Source organism: Marmota flaviventris, chromosome 6 (assembly GCF_047511675.1).
Source record: "Marmota flaviventris isolate mMarFla1 chromosome 6, mMarFla1.hap1, whole genome shotgun sequence".
In the NCBI taxonomy this organism is placed as follows: Eukaryota; Metazoa; Chordata; class Mammalia; order Rodentia; family Sciuridae; genus Marmota; species Marmota flaviventris.
The window spans coordinates 15,184,356-15,207,994 of record NC_092503.1 but is presented as its reverse complement, the minus strand read 5'-3'; the positions used below and the strand labels follow the sequence as shown (position 1 = coordinate 15,207,994).

Here is a 23,639-nt window from a genome sequence, read left to right as displayed (position 1 = left end):
TGGTTGGAAATGGAGACCGGTACTACTCAACTCATGACATTTTTCGGGATTAAATGACGTGTTTTTCCAGCACTCAGTGCAGTGTTATTTATCTAAGTGAATACCAGTGTCTCTAACTTGGACCAATTTTACTCCCACCTTACTTGAGAATCACAAAATTACATCGCTAATGTAACACTTTACTCAGGAATTGTGAAATCATGAAGTTTTAACCTTATTTCCACATCACTTGTAAGTTATAAAATTATAAATTAGGGTACTTAAAAAGTATCGCTGAGTCGGGGAAGGTGCACAGAGGCTAAGTGACCTGCCTGAGGTCGGAACACCCTAGACCACACACCTCAGGACACCTCCAGCGGAATAAATCCAAATCCTCTTATCTAAATTGGATTCATAGCCACTGGTTCTTGGAGGAAGTGAACTGCCATTCGCAGACCGAGGGTGACACCAGCGTTTCAGGCAGAGGGGAGGGTATGCAGCGACAGGGCAGATCTCGGGCCAACCTGATGCCCCACCCTCATCTGACTTGAATCACGAACCACATTTTGAGCAACTGTTGAAGATGCCTGAAAGCCACCCTGACTTCCAGGCAACTCCAACTAGCAGCCTCGCATCTCGCAGGCCCCCGCCTCCCGACGTCACTAGGTGCAGTGCCCCCTAGGGGCCTCTGCTCCTGAGGAGGAAGAGCCCGGTCCTTTCCGCCGCTGGCCCGTTACTGGCCGGCTTGGCTCTCTCTGGCGCCCGCCGAGACACCTTCGGGAGGCACTTGCCGCCGAGTCCCCGTGTGGTAGGAGGACCTGCCTCCCGGCTTTCCCTTCTGCATCATGAGCGTGCGCCTTTCGCTCGTCCTGCGCCAGTCCTGCCGCCTGCCGCGGCCGCCCGGCCCGCCGCGCCACCTCCGGGTGCCCATTCGCGCCAGCGGCGGCGGCGGTGGCGGCGGCGCCTGCTGGGAGGGTCTGCGCGGGCAGCGGCGGCAGCAGGATGGCCAGGCCCGGAGCAGCTGCGGCCCCGGCAACCCGGCGCCCCCAGCGCGGGACTCCATCGTCAAGTGAGTGTCCCGCCTGGCCCGCGCGCAGGTCCCCAGCGGTGGCGGCCCGAGACTCAGGGATCGGGCTGCTGGAGCTCTGGGCTTTCCGCGGGTCCCGGGGACCGTCGTGGGGGTGGTGCCAACAGCGAGTGCTTGGTGCCAACTTGTTGGGGGCGCTGGGAGGTTTGTAGAGGAAGTGCGGGGAGGCGGACCGGCGCGCCGGCTAGGGACAGGGGCGCTTTGGGGCGAGCTGGGGGTCGGGCGGCGGCGGGCATCCTCAGCCGGCGCCGCGCGGCTTGGACCGCCCGCCCTGCACGCCCCGCTCCACGTGCGCGCCGCCCTCCGCTCTGATGCAACCGCGCCGGGCGCGGCTCGAACGGGAAAGGGGCGGCGCGGCCGAGGGCGGGACTCCGGAGGAGGGGCTGCCGCCGGGGATTCGCCGCCGAGCGCGGGGAGGTGGCGGGGCTGCGAATGCGCGCGGGTCGGGTGCCCGCCCGCGCGATTGCTCCTCGGCTGCCCTGACGCTGAAGCCACCCGGCTCCCGCAGCGCCGCGGCCCCCGCATGTGGGGCCCGAGTCTAGACTGACTGCTTGTCCCCACGAGGCGAGGTGGAGCCTGGCCGGTCAAAAAGAGCCTGAGAGGGCGCGCCGGCGTGTCTGCAGCATCGCTGCGCAGGGAATACGGGGAGTCCCCAGACCCGGAGGCGAACTGTGGGAGCCTCCCGCGTCCCCCACACACTGGCACCCCGAAACGGGTCCCCATCCCTGGCCCTGAGTGGTGGACCAAGGAGGAAGAGCCCTGCCAGGCCCTCGGTGGATAAGTGGGTTCATCGAGGCCCAGAGCGAGCAATGCGCCCTGGACCCACCTGAAGGTGGCAGAACAGCCCTTTCCAGCCTTTCCCTGAACTAAGATGAGGATTGGGTCCAGGGTGCCCTTTCTCTGCGCAGGCGGCCCTTCCTACTCCCCTCTCACCCCTTTCTTTTTCCTTCTAGCCCTCATTCTAAAAGTCACTGCCTCCCCCAATCCTTGCCTGTCTGTCTCCCTCCCCTCTCCCGTGATGACTTACCCAGGCTTCTTTATGATGCGATGAGGAGGAGGAGCCATTTATTTAGATTACCTGTCATCTTCTGAATGTTGGATTGAATTTGGGTCATTAGATTTAACCAGTTCCCAACCTAGCCTCTTGGTGCGGTAGGGTCTGAAGACAGCTTGGGAGGCAAACCCATCACCCCTGTTTTATTTTCTAGATAGCACTTATTATTACCTCAAATTTTCTTGTCCCTTTTTTATTGGCTCATTTCTTTTGTTTCACCCACCTGATGTAAGTTCCAGCAGGGCAGGGACCCTGTCTCTTCAGTCTCTAACCACACCCAAATCTATGCTAGGCATTGTGGTGGTGGATGAATCAAGACTTGGGACCAACTGAGGGTTTTGTTCGTGTGTGTTCAGTTGTTTAAAGCCATGCTTAAAGATGAGTAGAGTTGTTGGGAGGGATTCTAGACCCCTAGGCCCCCCATACTCAGTTCCTCAGGAAAATGGAGCAAATAACAGTACTCAGCACCAGCAACCATGAAACAGTTAAGTGAGAGAGCACATAGGAAATGCATTGCCCAGGAACTGTTGCATACTAAGCCCTCAACAAATGTTGGCAATTAGTTTTTTCATGTTCTAAAATCAAAGTGCATAATGGGATGGGTAGTAATATTTTAGATTTAATGAACTAAATTTAAAAATATGATGTAGATACTTTTATAACAAAACAAATTTTTCTATCATTTTTAAATGAAATTGAACAATTTATTAATGGACACTGAAAGTTGAATTTCATATAATTTTCCCATGCCATAGACCTTATTTCTATTTTTTTAACCATTTAAAAATGTAATAGTTGGTGGTCTCTCCCTCTGGAGGTGGCCTACATTTTCCCTTGAATGTGTATTCTTTGCTTTACCCCCCAAAGTTTCTTCCTTGTTCTCCCTTGAATATGCCTCTTCTTTCCAATTAAGCCTTTGTCTCAAAACAAATAAATAACAATAATAGTGAGTCTTCATTTGTTGGCTCCTGTTGTAAACCACAGCGAAGTGTTAAGTCATGTGTCTCTGCTTCATTTAATTATGAGTAAGAGTCAAGTGACCTCTTTCCAACTCGACTTTACCACTCATTAGCTGTTGAGTTCTTGGACAAGCTGTTGAATCTGTGTCTTCCTCTATAAAAATTGAAACCACAATGTTAGCTTTGCTGTGAAAATATTCCTGAAAAAAATCAACTTAGGGGAAGAAAATTTTTTAACTTATGGTTTCAAAGGTTTTAGTCCATGGTCAACTGGCTCCAATGCAGAACGCAAAACAAAAACATCAGGACAGAGGGTGTCGTCCGAGGAAAGCTACCAGGTCACAGCTGTGGGAAAGCTGAGGTGGGGACAGACAAATGTAGTTGCCAAAGGTTTGCCTCCCAGGACCTGCTTCTGCAATTAGGCCCCACCTCCTTCAGTTTCTATCACCTTCCAATAGTCAGACAGATTATGAATCCATCAGTGGATTAATACATTGATGACATCAGAGCCCTTATTATCCAATCACATCCTGAAAGTCCCCACCTCTGAACATTTCTACACTGGGGACCAAGTCTTTGGGAGACAGTCCAGATCCAAACCATGGCAGTCACTGACTTCCTGAAGTGGTTGTGAGTTTTAAGGTACCCTAGGGACTCTAGGACATACTTCTTCAGTATCTCTAAAACTGATATTTGTCTTCCAGTTGGTTGATACTGTTGGCCAGATGGCAGTCACTTGGCATCTGGCATTACCTACACCTGTAGGAACTAGTCATGGCCATGGGTATTGCTGTACTTGCTGTTTGAGTTATGTGCTTGGTTTCCTGAAAGTCTCAGCTCTGAAAAAGGTTCCCCCCAGATTTGGAGGAAAGGGGAAAGGAAGCTGACTAGAACAGTCAAGCTGGAGTAGACATTCAGGAGCCTCAGATGTTGGCTCTTGATTCATGAATATGAGTCAGAACAGTTAAGGGACAAGCTCCCTGAGAGGTATAGTAAGTAAACTGTTCTGGTGGTAGTGTCTCAGTTTACCGGCATGCTAAGGTAATTTTAGGAAATAATAGGGTTTCGGATGATGTCCATTAACATCTGTTGTAATCATGACAGCACCAGATTCAGCACATGCAGAGCCTGTGCTGCAGTCGGGATGCTGAATATCCTTCATGTGTTAAAGGGTTGGCCCAGAGTGTGGTGCTGCTAGGAGGTGGAGGAACTTTGAGAGGTGGGGCCTTAGAGAAGGTCCTTAGGTGTTTGGGAGCATGTTCTTAAAGGGGATTGTGAGACCCTGGTATCCTTTATCTTTTCTTTCTGGCTCACAAAGTAAGTGGTTTTGCTCTACCACATACTCCCATGATCATGCCTTGCCCTTGCCAGAGCCCCAAGGCAGTGGTGAGCTGCCCAATCTTGAACAAGAGTCTTCATGACTGTGAACCAAAAGAAATCTTTCCTCTCTGTAAGTTACTTAGATATTCTGTTGTAGTAACAGGAAGATGTCTAAGGTACTGAGGGTGTCTAAGGTACTGAAGACAAAAATGACATGGCCTTTTAAGAAATACCATATCCCCAGTGCTCTTATAACACACATGGTAATTGTATGGGGTGGGGGTGGGGTGTAGAAACAGTGACCTGCAAATAACAAAAATATGTTGGAGTTTTTAAATCAAATTCAGAAAAGGCAGATCCTGAATGTGACATTTCAGAATACCTCAATTAAGTTGGTTTTCTTTTTATGTATATACATAAATGTGAGTGGTTTATGGCAAAACACATTCCATGTGTTAATAAGTCTAAAAATTTTTGTTGGGCCAAAGTTGTACCTCAGTGGTAGAGCACTTGGGTAGTGTGTGAGAGGCCCTGGGTTTAAGCCCCAACTACAAAAAAAAAAAAAAAATCTGTCAGTACTTACAGCATAAATACTTTGTGTTAAAAAAGATTGTGCCACAGTTAACTGGCAGAATCTTTTCTTTTTCTTAGTGGTTCATAAAATAGTGGTGTGTCTTTTGTTATCTTAGATTTGGTGGAATGCAGTAAAAAAAAAAGATCATCCAGTTGGGGCCCTCAGATCAGTCTTCTGCATAACGTTGAAAATAGGCCAGGCTACTCTAAAAGAGATCTTAATTCATTTTGTGCAGCTATGGCAGAATGCCACAACCTGGGTAATTTATAAACAACAGAAATGTCTTGCAGTTCCAGAGGCTTGAAAGTCCAATATCAAGGTGTCTTTTTCTGGCAAAGGCCTTCTGGCTGCATCATAACATGGTCAAAGGCACGAGGGATAGGGTGCAAAGTCAACCTTTCAACAGGAACACACTCCCAGAAGTGTCCTCATGTCCAGTTATCTGCCTGCACTGCTGCACTGGGGATTAAGTATCCAACACATGAACTTTGGGGGACACACAGAAACCATAGATGACGATCTCTATGATAACCCCTATGATAGTTGATCCCTGTGATGGCTACTCACTGCTCCAGTTCTGGAAAAAAGACCATCACTTTGGTGTCACCACCTTATAGCCAGCAAGAGGGGAAAGGGCCAAGGTTGCTGGTTCAGGGTCCTTTTGACTGAGCATTCTTATTGTCAAGAAGGCTCATAAGAGCCCACCCGGCTACAGGTGAGTGACACTGGGAAATGTGCTTCCCAGCTGGTGGCCACGTTCAGCTAACATGGAAGTACTATGAAAGGTAGTTCCCAGCCATTGTTATTGTTACTGTTGTATATTAAACTGCTGTCCACTGCTTTTACCCAGAACTCCTCTGAACACCGGGAGACGTCTCTGGAGGAGTCTGCTTTACAAACCTTTGTTGTATTTGTAGAATAACCTCTTTTGCCTTGGAAAGAATGGAAAAGTTGAAATGTAGAACATTATTAATAAATAGGCTCAGCATGCAGAAATATAAACCTAAATTGACAGTTTTCAATAACCTGACTGACTGCTTCCTCCCCAGCTCTTTGGCAGCATGACCACAGCTAGCTGAGGCAGCTTTGTGTCCTGATAACATGTTTACTGCACAAGAGGCCAGAGGATGAGCTGCTGGAGATAGTAGTGGTGGAAGATACATCTAGGGTAATTGTAACAAATAATAAAGCCAGTGGTGATGGCTTAAGATACTATTAAATTATCTTTAATACTATAATTCTGAGTTTTAGTTACACATGACAGTCGAGCTAGCATCACACACTCCTCCCACTTGTTCCCAGTCAGATGGAGTTAACAGGGCCATGTGTTCTGGAAAATCTCTGATCAGAAACATTTGTGCTACTATTTGTCTTCATTGAACGTGGTGGCTTCTTGCTTGCTGTGCTCATTGCTTATTGCTGTCGGAATAATGAGTAACCCTCAAACAAGTGGCAGGTTGTCTGGGCAAGGACAGTTTGTTTTATTAGCTTTGTTGGCTACAATGTTGAACCCTGTTTATCCACCCATATCTTCTATACTCTCCCAGCTATTTTAAAAGGAAAATCTCTTTTTACCCATGACTTATCTGTGGTAGTGTTCTTTTTGTTTTACTGAGGTGGGCAAGACTTTGGATGTTTCTGAGGAAATGACTATTACTATCAGAATGAGTGTTTTTAGTGCTTAGGTTAGCTTTGTAGCACAGGAAAAAAAAATCCAATTATAAAAAAAGGAATCAGGGAGCTGGGGTGTGGATCTACATTCCCAGTGACTAGGGAGGCTGAAGCAGGAGGATCACAAGTTTGAGAGCAGTAGCAGCAAGTTATTGAAATCTCAGCAACTTAAGGGAGATCCTGTCCTAAAATAAAAAATAAGGTGGTTGGACATGTGCCCCTGGGTTCCATCCCCAGTATCCCTCCCACCCCCAGAAAAAGTAAGAGAATAGAAAAGAAAAAAAAAGAAAAGGGTTAAGAGCCCCTGGGGAGCACCTGTCTTACAGATAAGGAAGCCGGGCTCCATGGAGACCAAGTGAACTGCCAGCCCTGGTAGAGCTCCAGACCTGGCTGTGTTTCCATGTCAGTGACCCGGAATCCTGGACGCCCAGTCAGAGACACATTCCTGGGCCCCACCCAAAATCTTGACTCAGACTCTCTGGGGCGAGTGTAGAAACCTTTATTTTTAGCAAGTTTCCTGGATGGTCCTTTTGCCACTCCCACTCTGGTGGCTTCCCTGGCTGGGCAAAAATGAGAACCAAATCTGGCCTACATGAGCAGCCTTTGCAGGCTGGGAGACAGTGCAGCTTGTGGGCCTTAGCCACCCATCCCAGGACGGATGGGGTGTAGTGCCCACTTATATGGTGATTTACCAACTTTACCATATGGCCTCATTTATTCAACACAATACTTTGCTGGGAATTAGGTTGCTTTATCCCGAGTGTTTAAACCAAAACAAACAAATGGTCACAGGCTGTGTACAGTTGCCTGCCCACCTAGTCTTCCAGTTCTAGCCTGGGTGACAACACAGAGGCTTGTTGGGTTGTGAGTTTGGAAGCATTTCCTTCCTGACCACCCCCTCGTCTACCCACCAGAGGGCTGCAGTGCCCTCTGGTCACATTTCTAACTACCTTGTTGAAAACTGGGAGATAGTTTGCTCTTGGCGACTGACTGCTGAGGGGATCTTGCAGGAATCTCTTCTTGTGTTTTTGAAATCTATCAGGTGCTTGTAAGAACCTGTTGGAGACCAAAAACACCATTTGAAGATGATCTAGGGGTATACCTTAGTGGTAGAATGCTTGCCTAGCATGTGCGAGTCCCTGGGTTCCAAAAAGATGGTCTTGACATTGAAGTCGGGAACTTACAAAGGTGAACTTTGATCTGTTGTGAATGTGGGGGTGGGGGTCTACTCCTGTTGTTGGTGTGCTAGTGAGAACATTTCTTACGCGTGAAGGTGGCTTCTGAAATCCCTCATCCAGAGAGCAAGCCTGGTTCTTGCCATATTTACCTGGTCTACCTACCCTGGGCTGGCACCTTTTACCTCCAGGGCTGCGAAGCAAAGTGCTGGGTTTGAGAGGCGCTGCCCCTAGTAGGAAGAGGCTCTTCCAGAGAGGCCTTTAGGGTGCTACCAAATGGATTCTGACATACCCCATTTCTGCAATTTACATTTCCCTCCCCTTCCTCTCCCTTCACATGGTTTTTGAAACTCTGGGACACAGAAATCAGCCTGACACCACTTCTTATCCAACAGCCAGCCCCTCCCTGAGCCCCTGTCTCCACCCCCCTCTCCCCACCTACATTTTCTTTCCTTCTCCTTGGTCCCCAAACTCATTTCTCTGGTAGAGGAATGGGATTACTTAAAATAGAAACCCCAACTTTTTGGTATAGTTATCTTGGGGAGTGCAAGAGAAAAATTCACCTCTAGAAAATTATCATTACATCTAGCTTGTTTCCTCTGCATATTTTTAAAAATTGGATTGTCACATTTTTACAAGTTAAGATTTTTTGAGGTCCCTGTTGGCACTGTTGTCCTGCTTCTCCCCACCATGCACGGTAACCTGGGTGCTCCTCCTGTTGTCTTCTTATTGTCACCTACAGTAACAAACTTTGTAGAAGATACCTCGAACTTTGTAAGAAAATATGGCTTTCTCCTCATTAACAAAGAAATGACTGCTGTTTTCCTTTCTCAATTTAGAGAAGTCATTCAAAATTCAAAAGAAGTGCTGAATTTATTGCAAGAAAAAAACCCTACCTTTCAGCCGGTTCTGGTTATCATTCAGGTAAGCCTTCGTGCTACTTCAGGATGCCTCTCAATTTAGAAAATGATCATCAACAGAAGACCAGCTCGCTTCTTGTCTGGGAAGAGCAGGCTTGGTTTGTTGATGCTTGGTGGTTGCCCTGCTGAGTTCTCTGTAAGGTGTGGGTGGCCCCAGAGGTCAGTAATCAGGTGCCCACACCTGCATAGTGTAGGATTTAATGTAGCCCGTGGGTGTTTATAAATGCTTATCAACTGTGATTTGGAGGTGATTGGGAAAAAGGCTCCCCTTTGTTTCTGAGAAAGACAGATGCTAGACAACATGTGGGTGCTTGGTAATCTCTTCACTCAATCTTTTAATGCCTGCTGTAAGCTTGACATGCCAGGAGTCATTACCATGTCAAAAGGGCGTTGTATGTCATGAACATTTTTTGGCAGCAGCCCCTTTAGTGCTGAGCTACCGTTGCACTGTTGCCGTCATCACTGGCATCCTTGTGTGATGGCAGGTGCAGGGAAGGGAGGAGGTGGCCAAGCCTAGAGGCTGGCACACCCAAGAAGTTGGACTGCCCTGTTGTGTTTGGCATGCCTCCAGTGTGTCTGAAGAGCAGCTTCCAGATCCGTCGGTGTGTGCTTTTCCAGATACAGAGCTGTGCTCTGGGTACTTAGGTTCTTTGGGGTCGGATCCATAGTCCCTCACTAGGAACGGTAGTTAGCAGGAAGCTGGGTCGGGAGCTTAGGTCTCCTGGGCACGTGCCCGCCCTTGGACTTTCCACTCGGGGTACCGTTTCAACTCCTGCCTGTGTGTTTTCCTGTAGAGCAGGACATTGGCGACCTGGCAATGCCTTTCTCACATGCCTTAGAATATACAGGGTGTTAATTTTTTTAAAAGTAACATAACTTGGAAGTCTAGGTGTGTTCCTAAATACCAGCTATGAGTCTGTTTTTATTTTTATCCACTTTCCATACTGTCTTTGTGATTAGATAATTTGTAATAATCAGTCGCTGCATTTTCTGTGCCTTCTTGAGCTGTTTTCTTCACGTCATTACCTTCTCTTCTCCTCTTGCCTCTCTCTCCTAAGACAGGAGATGACAACTTGATGCAGGAAGTCAACCAGAATTTGGCTGAGGAGGTGAGCATTGCTGTTTTTTTGTTTGGTTTTGTCTTGTTTTAATTCATTATAATTCTTATCACTATAAGCTCCTAGTGACAGACAACCTCGTGTTCCTTTCAGGCTGGTCTGAACATCAGTCACATCTGCCTTCCTCCGGACAGCAGTGAGGATGAGGTAATTCCAGCCCGGCCCTTTCCACTCCTCTTTCCTCTCGAGACCTCAGAACGTCTCCTGGTTGTGGGGGGAACAGGCTTTCTTGTGATTGAATTTGCAGGGGGAAGGGTTCATTTTTTCCTCTGATGTCAGTGTCTTCCTGTCACCCACTGTGTTTCTCTGATGACTTGAGCTGTGGCTTTGTGCTTCTGACTGCTTCCTGAGCCACTGCATCATTGGCTGGTAAAACTGTCAGACTGTGGATGTCTGGAGACCCGGCTCTGTCCTTGCTCTGTCCGGATAAGTTCTTTGACCCTGACAAGCCGATCTTCAGGTGTTTTAGTCAGCTTTTTCATCACTATGACCAAAACAGCTTACAGGACAAAAAGTTTACTTGGGGCTCGTGGCTTCAAAGGTCTCAGTCCAGAGATGGCTGACTCCATAGCTCTCGGTGAGGTGAGGCAGCATATTGCAGGGGAGGGGCCCAGCGGAGGTCAGCTGCTCAGCTCACAGTGGAGTCAGGAAGCTGAAAGGGGAAGGGGCCACGGGGAAGGTGCACTCCCGAGCAACCCCCCTCCTCCAGCCACGCCTCTCTGCTTACGTTACCACCCAGGCCATCCATTCAAACTAGGATGGACCGACTAGGTTACAGCTCTCACAGTCTAATCACTTCACCACTCAATGTTTGTGCATTCACAGGAGATTTGGGGGGACACCACATCAAGTCCATAACCCCTCGGCTAGCATTCTGAGACTCCTTCAGTGGCATCATGAGACAGCTGATAAAAAACACCCCGAGTTTCTTCTTGCTGCTATTCCACGTGATCTAGTAGTTTCTGCCAGCAGCCTTCCCCACTGTCACCTCCAGCGGGAGAAGCAGCACCCCATCAGCAGTGGCGAGGGGGCTGGGCTACACACCACAGGCCTTCAGTGGATCTGGGCCTCCTGTGGCTGGCTTTCCTCTATAGGGATCAGGTTGGGATTTATAGAATAGAAAGCCTCAAGTAACAGAGTATTAAATAGCAGAGGAGTTTATCTCCTTGTACATGAGTGAAGTTCAGAAGGCAGCAGAGCCAGGCTGGTAGCACCACAGAGTTGTCCGAGGCTTAGCTCCTTCCTGCTGGACCATGCACTCTGTTATTTGCCTGGTCGATGATGACAGAGTCAACTCTACCAGTCACACTCACATTCTAGCTGCTATCAAATAAAAATAAATCCAGACTTGGTAAAGAAGCATTCTTTCAAGGTATGGAAAGAGACTGTTACAATAGGGAAAGTGAGGAAGGGGGACAAAAAGTTCCAAGACACTCAGTGGATACCTGAAACCCCCAATGATCCCAGACCCTAGAGATACAGCACTTTGTGGCTTCTCCTTGGTGTATCTGAATTGCCTGCTTCAATACCTACCCTTGTGCTTTGGGCCATCATTAAGTAAAATAAAGGTTACGTGAAGACAAGCACTGCGATGCTGTGACTGATTTGATAACCAGACAGCTACTTAGTGACTACGAGGCAGGTAACATATACAGTGTGGACACTCTAGACGAAGAGAGGACTCACATCCTGGGAAGGAGGAAGGGGCAGTGGGAACAAGTGATCAGCTAATCATTTATGAGACTAAGGGTGGATGCTGGTAGTTTATTTCTTGCCTATGTCTTATGTGATCTGTGAGTCTTCTTAAGTCCTGTAGGAAGAAGCAGTTCTTGGCAGGACACAGAAATTGGGGGCAGGTTTCCTAACCTTCCCTCTTTTCAGGCCCAGAGAGAGTTCAACATTGTCAGTAGCAAGGGAAAGGGAGGACAGAGACAGGCTCCCTCTCTCCCCTGTAAGAGGATTTCCTGAAGGCCACAATTCTCCCCTTGTCTTGGTTCTGTCCTAGTTGCCTGGCGGGACCACAGGAAGGCTGGGAAAGGTAGTGTTTATACCAGGAGGCCTTAGATCACTTACTACCTCAGCCAGAAATCAGAGGTTAGTTACTAGGGAAGAAGAGAAACCGGATATGGGCAAACAGATTCTGCTGCACATCATTTCAGAGTGTGACGACTATTAAGACACTTGTGCACCAGCGTTCACCTGATGCAGAAAAATTGGCTCGCCAATTAGTCAGGACACCCACCGTCTGCCGTAGAATATGCATTTCTTTAGGTCATCTTGCCACTGTCATCCACAGCCCCTGACTTATTATTTGACAAGGAGTCGTTTATTTTCTATTTTTCTGGAGTGAAATTCTGATAAAGCAAATTAGTGTGGAGTTATGGAGTATTACATTGAAAATGAATATCTTAATTTACTAAGATATTTTGACTTTTGTGGCCTCTCCCAAATCTGAGATACAGACAACAGAGGTTCCCTCTCTACATTCTGAGCTCTGCTTGGAGGTCACGGCCATCACGTTATCAGCCCTTTACCCCTTAACCTGCTTTGTTTCTCTTCACATTTTGATCCCTTCCAGAGCTTTTAATATTATTATTGGATAGGGGAAGTGTCTTGCCTTCCCATGAGAATATAAAGTTTACAGGGACAGTTTTGTTCACAGCTATTTCCTTTACTTAGAACTAAGGCAGAGTAGGTGTTTCAAACCTATATGTTGGGCAGGACACAGTGACACACTCCAGTAATTCCAGCAACTTGGGAGGCTGAAGCAGGAGGAACACAAGTTTGAGGCTGACTCTTGCAACTGAGTGAGACCTTGTCTCAAACTAAAACTAGAAGGGGGGAAGCAGAGAAAGACTGAGGATGTAGTTCAGTGATGAAGTGCCCTTGGCTTCAACCCCAGTACTGAAACAAAAAAGTTTGTTTGTTTGTTTTTTAATTGGGTAAAAAAAATAGTGAGCACCCGGGTACAGCAGTACACACCTATAACTCAGCTACTTGGGAAGCTGAGGATCCCAGATTCGAGGCCATTCTGAGCAACTTAGCAAGACGCCACCTCAAAATTTAAAAAAGAAAAGAGTGCAGTTGTAGCTCAGTGGTGGAGTGCTTGCCTAGCAAGCCTGATCCTGGGTTCTATCCCCAGTGGAAGGAAGCAAGCTAGATAGCTGAGTGAATGAAACAATTTTCTTTCTGAATTGGTATCTCAGATATCATTTTCTTCCCCTGCTAGGTAATAATGCTACAATAATTTTTGTTAGACAATAGAAAAAATGATTAATCAATACTTCCTCTAAGTGAGATCCATATGCATGAGCTAGAATCTTCTTACTCATGAGCAAATGATTTGGTTATGTAAAATGAATCAGGATCTTATCTTCTGGCATAAGAAAAGTGGTAAACAGAGAAAGAAAAAAAATGTTGCTTCTTTGGCGAGGCATCTAGTTATTCACCATCTAGTTCATGTCAGCTTCCCAAACTATTTTCATAAGTTATAAATTATTTTAGTGTTCCCTATAAAAAGGAACTATGTGTGCTGAGAATTTCTCTCTCAAAAGCCATTGGGAAAGCTTCCTGTGTGCCATTTAGATCCAGAGAGCCTGGGGGGGGGGGGCTTGAGATCCATGCCTCCCAGCCTCCCTGAAAGCCTGTGGTGTGTTGGGGATAAAATACACCTGTTGACAGGGATCGTCTTCTGTCCATCTAGACCTTAGTAACTATCAAGCTCTGCTTTTGTTTGCTCTTTTCTGGCAGAGTAGTGAAAAGAACTATGAGGTCACTAAAAAATTCAGCCAAGCTTTTTCTGAGCTTTTATAAACGTGACGAAAAGAGGCAATAGACTTCTTCATTGTGATGTACACCAAAAGTCTTCGAAAAGGAGTAAAAAGAAATGATAACAGATGCATTAGGAACCCATTTTTCAATATAAAGCTGCTTTTGTTGGGTCTTATTTCCACACAAGTATTTTTTTTTTCCTCTTTAGATTATAGATGAAATCTTGAAGATTAATGAAGACAATAGAGTACATGGCCTTGCCCTTCAGATCTCTGAGGAGTTATTTAGCAACAAAATCCTCAATGCCTTAAAACCAGAGAAAGATGTAGATGGGTAAGAAAATATGAAAGATAATAATCAATATTTATTGCAACATTATTTTTTCTACTGAGATTTCTTTCCGCCTAAATTCTCTTTGTTGTTGTTGTTGTTTTGGGGTTTTCGTTTTTGTTTTTTTGTGCAACTGTCAGTGATTGGAAGATGAAAAAAAATCATTTTCAATATTTCAAGGGTTTGAGAACTTATAAAATTCTGTGTAGAAAAGTTCTGTATCTGGGACAATACACTGGTCCTTTTGTAGTGCTTAGGAGCCATTTTGGAAATAATCTTATACCTTCCTATTGTCTGAACAAGTTCCTGTCTTACAGAGTCTGGCCACCCTGCTCTTCTAATACTTTTTCCAAGGTAATTCTACCAGACCAGAGGAGAAACCTAAGACCTGATTCCCCAGCAGTACCATATTCTGCCTCAGCCCCAGACCAGTTGAGAAAAACAAAACAGATACTTTTATTAATGGTACGAGATTTTATTTGAAATTGGAGACAGGCCTAGGAGCAGGAATCCATGCTCTGTCTGATGCTGGTCTCTTGCTTCACATCATGGTGTGATGTAAGTTACATGGAGACAGTCTGGGCTACAATGGAGAATCAGCACATTTCCTGGGGATTAAAACCCCCATTGTTTTACCTGGCAATATAGGAAAGAATTTTGTACTATGGCCAAAAGAAACAGTGTCTTTAGGGTTACACGGTTGTAAGCAAATTTATAAAGCTAAACTCCAGATCTGGCATCTCCTTCCAGGGCTAGAGAGGCTGCTCCCTCCCTGAGACACCCAGGCTTCCTCCCTTCCGTCCTTTCATTATGCCTGGGAGTAAAACTAGGGACTGCTGAGGACGGCGGGTATAGGTCAGTGGTAGAGCACCAGCTGAGGATGCCCAAGGCCCTGGGTTCAATCCCCAGCACCACCAGAAAAAAACATATCTATTGTCATGAAAATTTTGTAATCGTATAATAGACTCACCCCAAAGGGAGAAGAAGCTCTAATCAATGAAAAAATTTATAGAACCTGATAGTCTGAGGGAACAGTAGTTTCAAATCTATCCTACAAGGAATATTATAAAAAGAATTATGAAAACATATTGTCTTCATTTTGTTAGTAATCTGGATTGAGCCCATCATTTTAGGCTTCTTGGTTTTTGGATGTTTGTCCAACATTTTTTCTTTCTTTCTTTCTTTTTTTTTTTTTTTTGTGGTACTGGAGATATTGAACCCAGGGGTGCTCCACCACTTATTTTGAGGTGGGGTCTTGCTAAATTGCTGAGGCTAGCCTCCAACTTGTGATACTCCTGCCTCAGCCTCCCACATCACTGGAAGTCACTGGGATTACAGGCATACACCACTATGCCTGGCATTCTTCCTAGATTTGAACAAGGAAAGGCACAGAAGCCATCGAAAGCATGTGATCACTCATTTTTTTTCCCCTTGATTTGCCAAGGAGATGACTACTGAGTCACGTGGGGGGTCAGATCTGTGAATCCCAAGTTTACTGGTCTGAGGTTGGAAAGTAGACAGCATAGTAGCAGAGCACCCTTCCCTGTGGTTGTGAGGGGAAGCCCTGTGCTGTCCTGTGCTGTCCTTGGTGTGTGCACAGAACCAGAATACCCACGGAGGGGCAGGGGGAGGAGTTTGGGGGGCTGCTTTAAGAAGATATTGGCCTTCGCTTCCTGCCTCCCCTTTAACTCTCATTTAATATATTCTTTCATCAAACCTGGCCATAGGGTTATGTGAATTACTGTCAAGTGGTTTGAGACTAGGGTTTTCACATAACACCTCCCTTCTTCTCCAATTCAGAGTGACTGATATCAACCTGGGGAAGCTGGTACGTGGGGATGCCCATGAATGTTTCGTCTCACCTGTTGCCAGAGCTGTGATTGAACTTCTTGGAAAATCAGGTATGATGCTCCTTTGAGAATGCCAATTTCTATTTATTGCTGTTATTTTTAAAATAAGGATTTTTAAAATATTATATTATTTTTAAAATAAGGATTTGTTTCTGAAAGATTCTAATTGAAGCACAGAGTGATATTTAATGTTGACTTTATTTTTCTCTTCTTTCGGGAGATACAAATGAATAACTGAAAACTTTTTATAGTATGATTGATTATATGAGAATATGAAAGAGAAAATGGCAGAAATGAATGTTAGTCTGTTATAAACATTTTCCATTTCTCTCATGAAATGGTTGAAATAACCACAGAGAAATTTCAGGTTTCAGTTTCTCAAATCTGTTATCTAAGTCTAGATAAGACTCATTTGAGACGGAAATGAAGAAGCTGTTGATGTAGTGTAGAACCCAGAAATCTAGACTGGGACTTATTAATGAGCAATATGTTTTTCAGTAATCATGACTTCATTTCCATCATTGTCCTTTTGACCTACAAGTCAAAAGGAAAAGTTCATGTCACCAAAATGGAAATAAATACATTAATACTGAGATCTTATTATTTAGGGGCTTTCTAGCTGAAGACATAAAAGTTCCACTAACTAAATTTTTCACTTCTCCAATTTGAATAGAAAAGAGGTAGATGCCCCTTCCCTACCCGAACATGAAGAAAACAAAAATCTACAAATACACAGCAGTTGTGTTCAAAGATTGACTTTCAGACTATACCCTTTGGACAATAACCGTTGGGCTCAGAACTGTGAGCTAATTCATACATATGGTGTTTCTACATTATCTGAGTTATCAAGATGGATGATTCCAAGCCTCTTTACCAGACAATTCTGAAAGTATGGCTAGTAAAACATAGTAACGCGTTGTAGAAACAACGTCAGCAGTGAGAGTGGAACTGAGAGGATGTAACCTGAGAATTTCTGTTAATTACAATGTGCCACTCCTGGTTCATAGTCTCTGTGAGTTGGTGCTGAAGAGCCAAGTTTTAAAAGAATGTTTTTCCTTAAATTATGTCTATCTGGGAGCAAAGATCTGGGCTTCTCTTATAATGTTTAATTTTTATTTGGTTGTTAGGTGTCAGCTTAGATGGAAAGAAGGTCTTGGTGATAGGGGCTCATGGATCTTTGGAAGCTGCACTTCAATGCCTGTTCCAGAGAAAAGGGTCCATGACAATGATCTCCCAGTGGAAGACACCCCAGCTTCAAAGCAAGGTAAATTCCATGTGGGAAACGTGCAGCCTCGAGCGTTTATACTAGGAAGAAGGAAGGACTAGAAGTGGACAAACAGCACTTAACTTCAGGAGTTAGAGAAAGAGCAACGTGGAGTCTTTAAAAGCAGATATTAGTGCGATAGAAAACATATGTGACAGATTATCAACAAAGCCAAAAGTTGGTTCTTGGAAAAGAGTGCCATACCGCAGGCCAAAATAAGATAAAGAGAGGGCACCAATAATATAACCACAGAAATAGAAATTGCTTTTTAAAAAGGAGACTATGAACACTGTTACTCTTGTGAATTTGAAAATGTGTATGAAATGAAGACTTTCCATGTAACTTACCAAGTGGACTTAGGTAAAATTGAATAGCATATTTCCATTGAAGACATTAAATCAGTCTTCTTGCTAAGCAAGCAAACAAAAAAAGACAGCAGGTGGTTTTACAAATCAAAGGACAGATTGTTCTAATCTCATCTTTTCTCCAGTGAGTGGAAAAAGAAGGAACATGTCCTAACTCATTTTATGAGTATCAAAAGCACATAAGGACAACATGCTAAGGAAAATTAACAGGTTGATTTTATCTGTGAATATAGATGAAATAGTCATGAGAAAATCTTATAAAATCAAATACCACTGAATTTGGTTTATTTTAGGTTTGCCAGGGTGATTTAACATTGAAAATCAAATTTAAAACTATGTTCTTACCATAGTATGTATAGAAAACTCATTTGATAAAAAATCTAATATTCATTATGAGTTTTTCTTTAAAACACTTTTAAAACCCACTCGAACTAAAGGAGTTTCTTAACCTCACTTAATAATGAAAATATTAGACACATTTAAAATTAGGAAAGACAAGAGGGCCTGTTGGCATTGTACTGGAATTTCTAGATAATACAGTAATACAAAGAAAGAGAAGGAAAAGAAATTAATGAAAATTGTATGTAAATTTTTTAAAGTAATTATTTAATTGTAGTGAAAGTTACTAAGAAAACAAAGCAGAGATACTATGTTCACAGGTAAGACTATGTTGTCTCCAAATTAATCTATACATTTTAATCAAAATCCTGGCATGATATTTTTTGTAGAATTTGACAAATTGATTCAAAAGTTTTCATGGAAGCATAGAAGACAAAATAAGACTGTTTTGCAAAAATAGTAAGTAGGAGACCTATCCATGTGTGTACAAGTTGAACATCCCTAATCCAAAAGTCTAAATGTTCCAGAATCTGAAACTTTTTGTACTGATGTGATACTCAAAAAGTTTCAAGAGTTTAGATTTTGGATTCTCAGATTAGGGATGCTCAACCAACTCATCTATGCAGATAATTTCAAATCTAAAATCTCCAAAATTTAAAATACTTCTAATCATTTCAGATAAGGGTTCCTCAACTTAGTATGAATTAATATATTCATTGTAATTAGATAGACTATTAGAGGAAAAGACACTTGTAAACAGATTCATGCATCTTTGGAAACTTAAGAGCAGGTGTTCCTGGTCAATAGGGAAAGGACTGACAATTAAAAAATGATGCTTTTTAAACTAGTTATATATGTGGATAAAACAGAAGTACCAGCCTGACACTCTGAACAACAACAACAAAAAATCACTTCTAGATTAAAGATCTAAATGTGGGAAGCAAAACTGTAAGTCTTCTAGGACAAAAACATAGGAGTATGCTTTTAAGATGCTGAGATAGAAAGGACCGCTTAAGAGACCCAAAATGTCTACCCTGTAAACTCGTGTGGCTAAATTCCAGTAAAATTTTATTTACTACTGACTTGGGTCAGTAATCCCAGCTACTATGGAGGCTGAGGCAGGAGGATGGCAAGTTCTGGATCATCCTGGTTGGAGATGTGGCTTACTGGTTGAGTGTTTGCCTAACCAGTGTGATGCTCTGGGTTTAATCTCTAGTACTGAAAAATAAAAAGCTTTATTTACAAAAACAAACAGCTTCTTTGCCAATTCCTGCTCCTTAATGTATATACTTAAAAAGTGAAATTGCTTAGTTAAGAAGCACTAAACACTCATCAGAAACAGAACCCCGAAAGCACAACACTTAAATAAAAGGTATATAAATTAGACTGCATTCAGACACACACAAAAAAAGTCACTTTTCTGAAAAGAAGTCATGAAAAAAAGTGAAAAGACAGGTTTAGGCTAGAAGATATTTACAGCGAACATTTAGCTGGTAATTAGAATCTTGGACTCCTCTAAGTCAGAAAGAAAAAGACAGTCCATAGGAAAAGTGGGCAAATAACAGGCCATTCATAGGTGAGGATCATGGTGATTAAAAGACACATGAAAAGTTCCCTGGCTTCCTGTTTAAGTTCACCAGTCATATTGGGAAACAGGTGACAGTCTGACATTTGTGGAGCTGTAGGGAATCACGTATCGCTGTAAGGGATTTAAATTGAAATAAGCACCTTGAAAAGCTATTTAATAGAGTTGAAGGACACCCTTCAACCCTGAAATTTCACTGTGAAAATGTGTCATAGACAAGCTCTGGGAATACGTACAAGAAGACGACATATTTAAAAATGCTCAGGGGAGGGGGCTGTAGTTCGGTGGTGGAGCCTTGCCTAGCATTCTCAGCGCCCTGGGTTCCATCCCCAGCTCCACACAGACAAAAAAAAGAAAAAAAAGTAGGAAAGAAAAGAATGGTTAAAGCAGCATGTTTATCATCCATTAACATGAATGGTGACCCAGTGCCCACGAGGGTGAATGGATAAATCAGTGCAGTTGTAGGTTGAGTATATAGATAGTCATGCTTGAAGCAGAATGATGTGCACACAGTGAAAATTAATAACCTAGGGCTATAAATATCAATAGAAGAATCTTTAAAAATAGCATTCAGTGAAGGGGAAGAAAAAGCCAATTACAGAAGGGCATATTGCCTACCACACCAATTATAGAAGTCTAAATCTATGCTACAGGAACATATGAAGTAAAACTATGAAGAAATGTCTGGGAACTATGAAATCAGAAAAATGTGGGCAACGTGTTAATGGAAGGGAAAGGAGGGAGACCCAGGGACCTTCATGTCCTTTCTTTTTTAATACTAAAATTATTTTTTATTCCCTTTGTTATTCTTCATCAAAACTCCAAATCAGAGAACCAGAAAGAGGAGTGGATTGACAACCTTGAAGTGGGGATGGCTTATCACCCTGCATGTGACCTTGAGAGTGGGGGTGGGGGGAGGAGCATCCATCCTGGCAGACAGGAGGTGGGGGAGACCCTGTCCTTCCCTCCCTCCTTCAAGGACTCAGTCTCTCCTCCTTTTTCTTCTCTGGATTTCCATCTTAGTCTCTCTTCCTATCTTGTTCTCTTGGGTACCAGTCGTGGCTTGACCGTTTACCCACAGGGGGACCTTCAGTAAGACCTTCCACTGTGCATGAAGCTGGTCACGCTGGCTCCCTCGTGAGGTTGCTGGCCAAGGGGACAGCCTCCGCACAGCGCTTAGACTAGACTGCCTGGCCTGCACTTAGGGCTTAGCAGGTATTAACCGTCCATCTTTGAATTAGTTGTGTTCTTGCCCTCTTCCCACTTTCTTAAATTTCATTTTAATATTTAATGTGTTGTATTTCTTATTTATACTTGCTGAAGAAAAAATGCTAAGCCTCTTTGACTTTTTCAAGGTGTTGGTTTGAGTGAACTTTAATGAAATAATAACTTGTAAAGAAGAAACTAAACATTGCTACTCATGAATGTCTGGAGTATGAAAGGGGGGGTGCGTGAGATAGTGAACTGGCAACACTTAAATTAATGGTGTTTTTCAGCATACTGTGACTTAACCAAAGTGAACTCCTAGATCACAACAGGTTTTTTTTTGTTTTGTTTTAAGAGTTGATTACCAGCAATTGAAAAAAAAAATTATTTTAGAAATCCAGGGGCAAATAAGGAACTAATATGTGAGACCCTCTCTCAAAAAAGAGAAAAATTAAAAATAAAGAGCTGGGGATGTGGCTCAGTAGTAAAGTGCCACTGGGTTAAATCCCCAGTACCTAAATAAATAAATAAATTCGAGTCATTGGTCATTTTTTAGCGTTTTTTGAGTTACTTTCTAACATTATTAAAGTTGGATACCTTAAAAGAGAAAGTTGGCTCTTTAGCTTAATGGACTTTTTCAGAGTCAGGAGATGTGTGGAGCATGTGCATTTTATCTTTTCCCTGACCAGTGTCCAGATGTGTTACATTACTCTTTTATTTTCACGTCTGAAATATTTCCTTAAGTGTTTCATTTCAGAAAAGGATAGTGCAGCTCGTGCATTTTAAGCAAAGCAAAGTTAAATAAAATGAGCACATGTAGCGTGATACGTTACAGGAGCCCCTGCTTAGCTGCAGTTTCACTCCCAGTGTTCTCAGTTATCTGGGTTCAACTGAGGTCCGACAATATTAGATGGAAAATTCCGAAATAAGCAATTCATGTTTCAAATCGTGTGCTGTTCCGAGGAGTGCAACGAAGTCGTGCACCTCCTCCCTTCACGCTGTCCTGGACGCGTCACCCTGTCGTCTGGCACATCCACCCTGAATGTGCTGCCCACCCACTTGTCCCTCAGTAGCCGTCGTGGTTATCAGACCCAGTGTGGGGGCATCGCAGTGCTTGTGTTCAGCTGGCCTTCGTTTTACCCAATAACGGCTCTGAAGCATGGGAGCAGTGGTGCTGGCAATCAGACAAGCTGTGGAGGAAGCTGAGAACTGCCTCCTTTAAGTGAAAAGGTGAAAGTTTATCAAGGGATGTATTTGTATGAAAAAGCAGTATATATATATATATATATGGCTCATCTAAGGTTTCCGTCATCCACCTGGGGGTCTTGGAATGTGTCCCCCGTGGATAAGGGGAGACTGCTGTCTGTAGAACAAGATCTAAAAATACATGTTCCTCATGTTGGGATGAGAGAAGAAATCAGGAGTGAGTTGCAGCTCTGCCAGGGACAGCGGGTGTCTGTGACTGAGAGTTGGACTGTTTGCATAGCAGGTGGATCTAATTGATGCAATGCTTACTTGTTTTAGGACAGCTCAGGAATGTGGTCTTGCAAATTACCAAAGCTGTGTGCATTTTTAGTGGTGGCCACATGGTGGCAGCCTACTCAAGAAAATAAAAGAGTGCTATTTTTGTGAGTAGGTTGGTGCTGAGCGTGGAACACAGGACCTTGCATTTGTTGGGTAAGTGTTCTACTGCTGAGCTACATCCTCGCCCCTATTTTGCTCTTGAGGGCCCCAAATTTTCTATTTGGAAGCTTAGTGGAAGAGGAAAATAAACCTTGCCTGCACTGAACAGCTGTGGTAGAAAGAGAAAATGCCTTCTCTGGCAGTTGGATGTTTTCACAGCTGTCACAGATCCCTTTGCTCGTTGTATCTGTATTTTTGAAAAACAAAGACATTTTTCAAAGTACTTTTTTATTATGGAAGCAAATCACCTTGACTCTGTACTTTGGGGTGAATCCCATCATAACTTTGAGAAGGATCAAGTGGCATGCTTTTCTCAAGAGAAACTGGAAATGGGGAACTGTTTCCTGTTTCCACATTTACAAGAAGTTCTCTTTAAGACTTGATGTCCATTTCCTCACCAAGTCCCTAGTGCTGTGACGGCACTGTCGTGAATCTCAGAGGCTGCCAGCTTTCACGTTATTGCCTTATCTGTGTAGCCAAGAACAAGGAAAGAAAGCACCAGGGCTCCCCACACTTGTCCTTGAAGTGTTTTGGCCTTTACCCGGCCCGTACACATCTGCATCAGGCTGCCCCACCTCCTCCACACACGACCGCCTGGTCCTTCTGCTTCCTACACTAGCAAAGGGCACCTAAGATTATTGTCCATTTAGCTTCTCCCTCCCAGCAGTGATGAAAGAGCTGGGGAAAGAAGAGGACAAAGGAACGCGGCCACTAAGTGGGAGGACATTATCTTTGAAAACTTGCCTCCCATGCTGACAGGCACGTGACCTGCACAGTGGGTATGTTCTGAGAAATGCGTTGTTAGGTATTCATGGTGCAAACATTAGGAAGTGTACTTCCGTAAATAGACAGCTACGACATCCCTAGGTGACATAATCTTAAGGGACCACTGTTGTGTGTGTGGCCTATCGTTGACTAAAAAGTCGTTATGCAGGACTGGGGATACAGCTCAGTTGGTAGAGTGCTTGCTTCACATGCACAAGGCCCTGGGTTCAATCCCCAGCACCACAAGAAAAAAAAAAGTCGTTATGCAGAGTATGACTGTATTTGTCCCTGACCCAGAATTGGGCCCCCTGTTGGACATCTGGCTGGGGCTCTTCACAGCTGCCCGTGTGCGGGATTGAGGCAGCAGGATGGGACTACAGTACCTAGAGCTCTGTCTGCCCCCTCCCAAAATACAGGTAGTCTTACAGGTGTGGGATGACTGTAAATTATCAGACAGGCGCTATACCCAGCAAGAACTGCTCTCCAAGGTAGACAGTCAAGTACATTGACTTCTGTCCTCAAACATCAGAGCCCTAATTTTGGAGACAGACTGCGCTGGGTTTGGGCCTCAGCTGTTGCTCACCTGCCCTGGGCCTGTTTTCTCGTGTGCGGGACGGGGATCAC

The 23,639-nt window shown here is 44.1% G+C and overlaps 1 protein-coding gene across 1 annotated transcript in view; it reads left to right on the top strand.

Moving 5' to 3' along the window:
• Positions 1 to 689: 689 nt before the first annotated feature.
• Positions 690 to 23,639, top strand: part of Mthfd1l (methylenetetrahydrofolate dehydrogenase (NADP+ dependent) 1 like) — a 189,341-nt gene continuing 166,391 nt past the window's right edge. Inside the window, exons 1-7 of the mRNA XM_027939442.3 lie at positions 690 to 1,048; positions 8,659 to 8,743; positions 9,798 to 9,848; positions 9,951 to 10,004; positions 13,837 to 13,961; positions 15,759 to 15,859; positions 16,936 to 17,072. Of these exons, the coding sequence (XP_027795243.2) occupies positions 825 to 1,048; positions 8,659 to 8,743; positions 9,798 to 9,848; positions 9,951 to 10,004; positions 13,837 to 13,961; positions 15,759 to 15,859; positions 16,936 to 17,072 (777 nt within the window). The 5' untranslated portion in view covers positions 690 to 824. The remainder of the gene's footprint in view (positions 1,049 to 8,658; positions 8,744 to 9,797; positions 9,849 to 9,950; positions 10,005 to 13,836; positions 13,962 to 15,758; positions 15,860 to 16,935; positions 17,073 to 23,639) is intronic.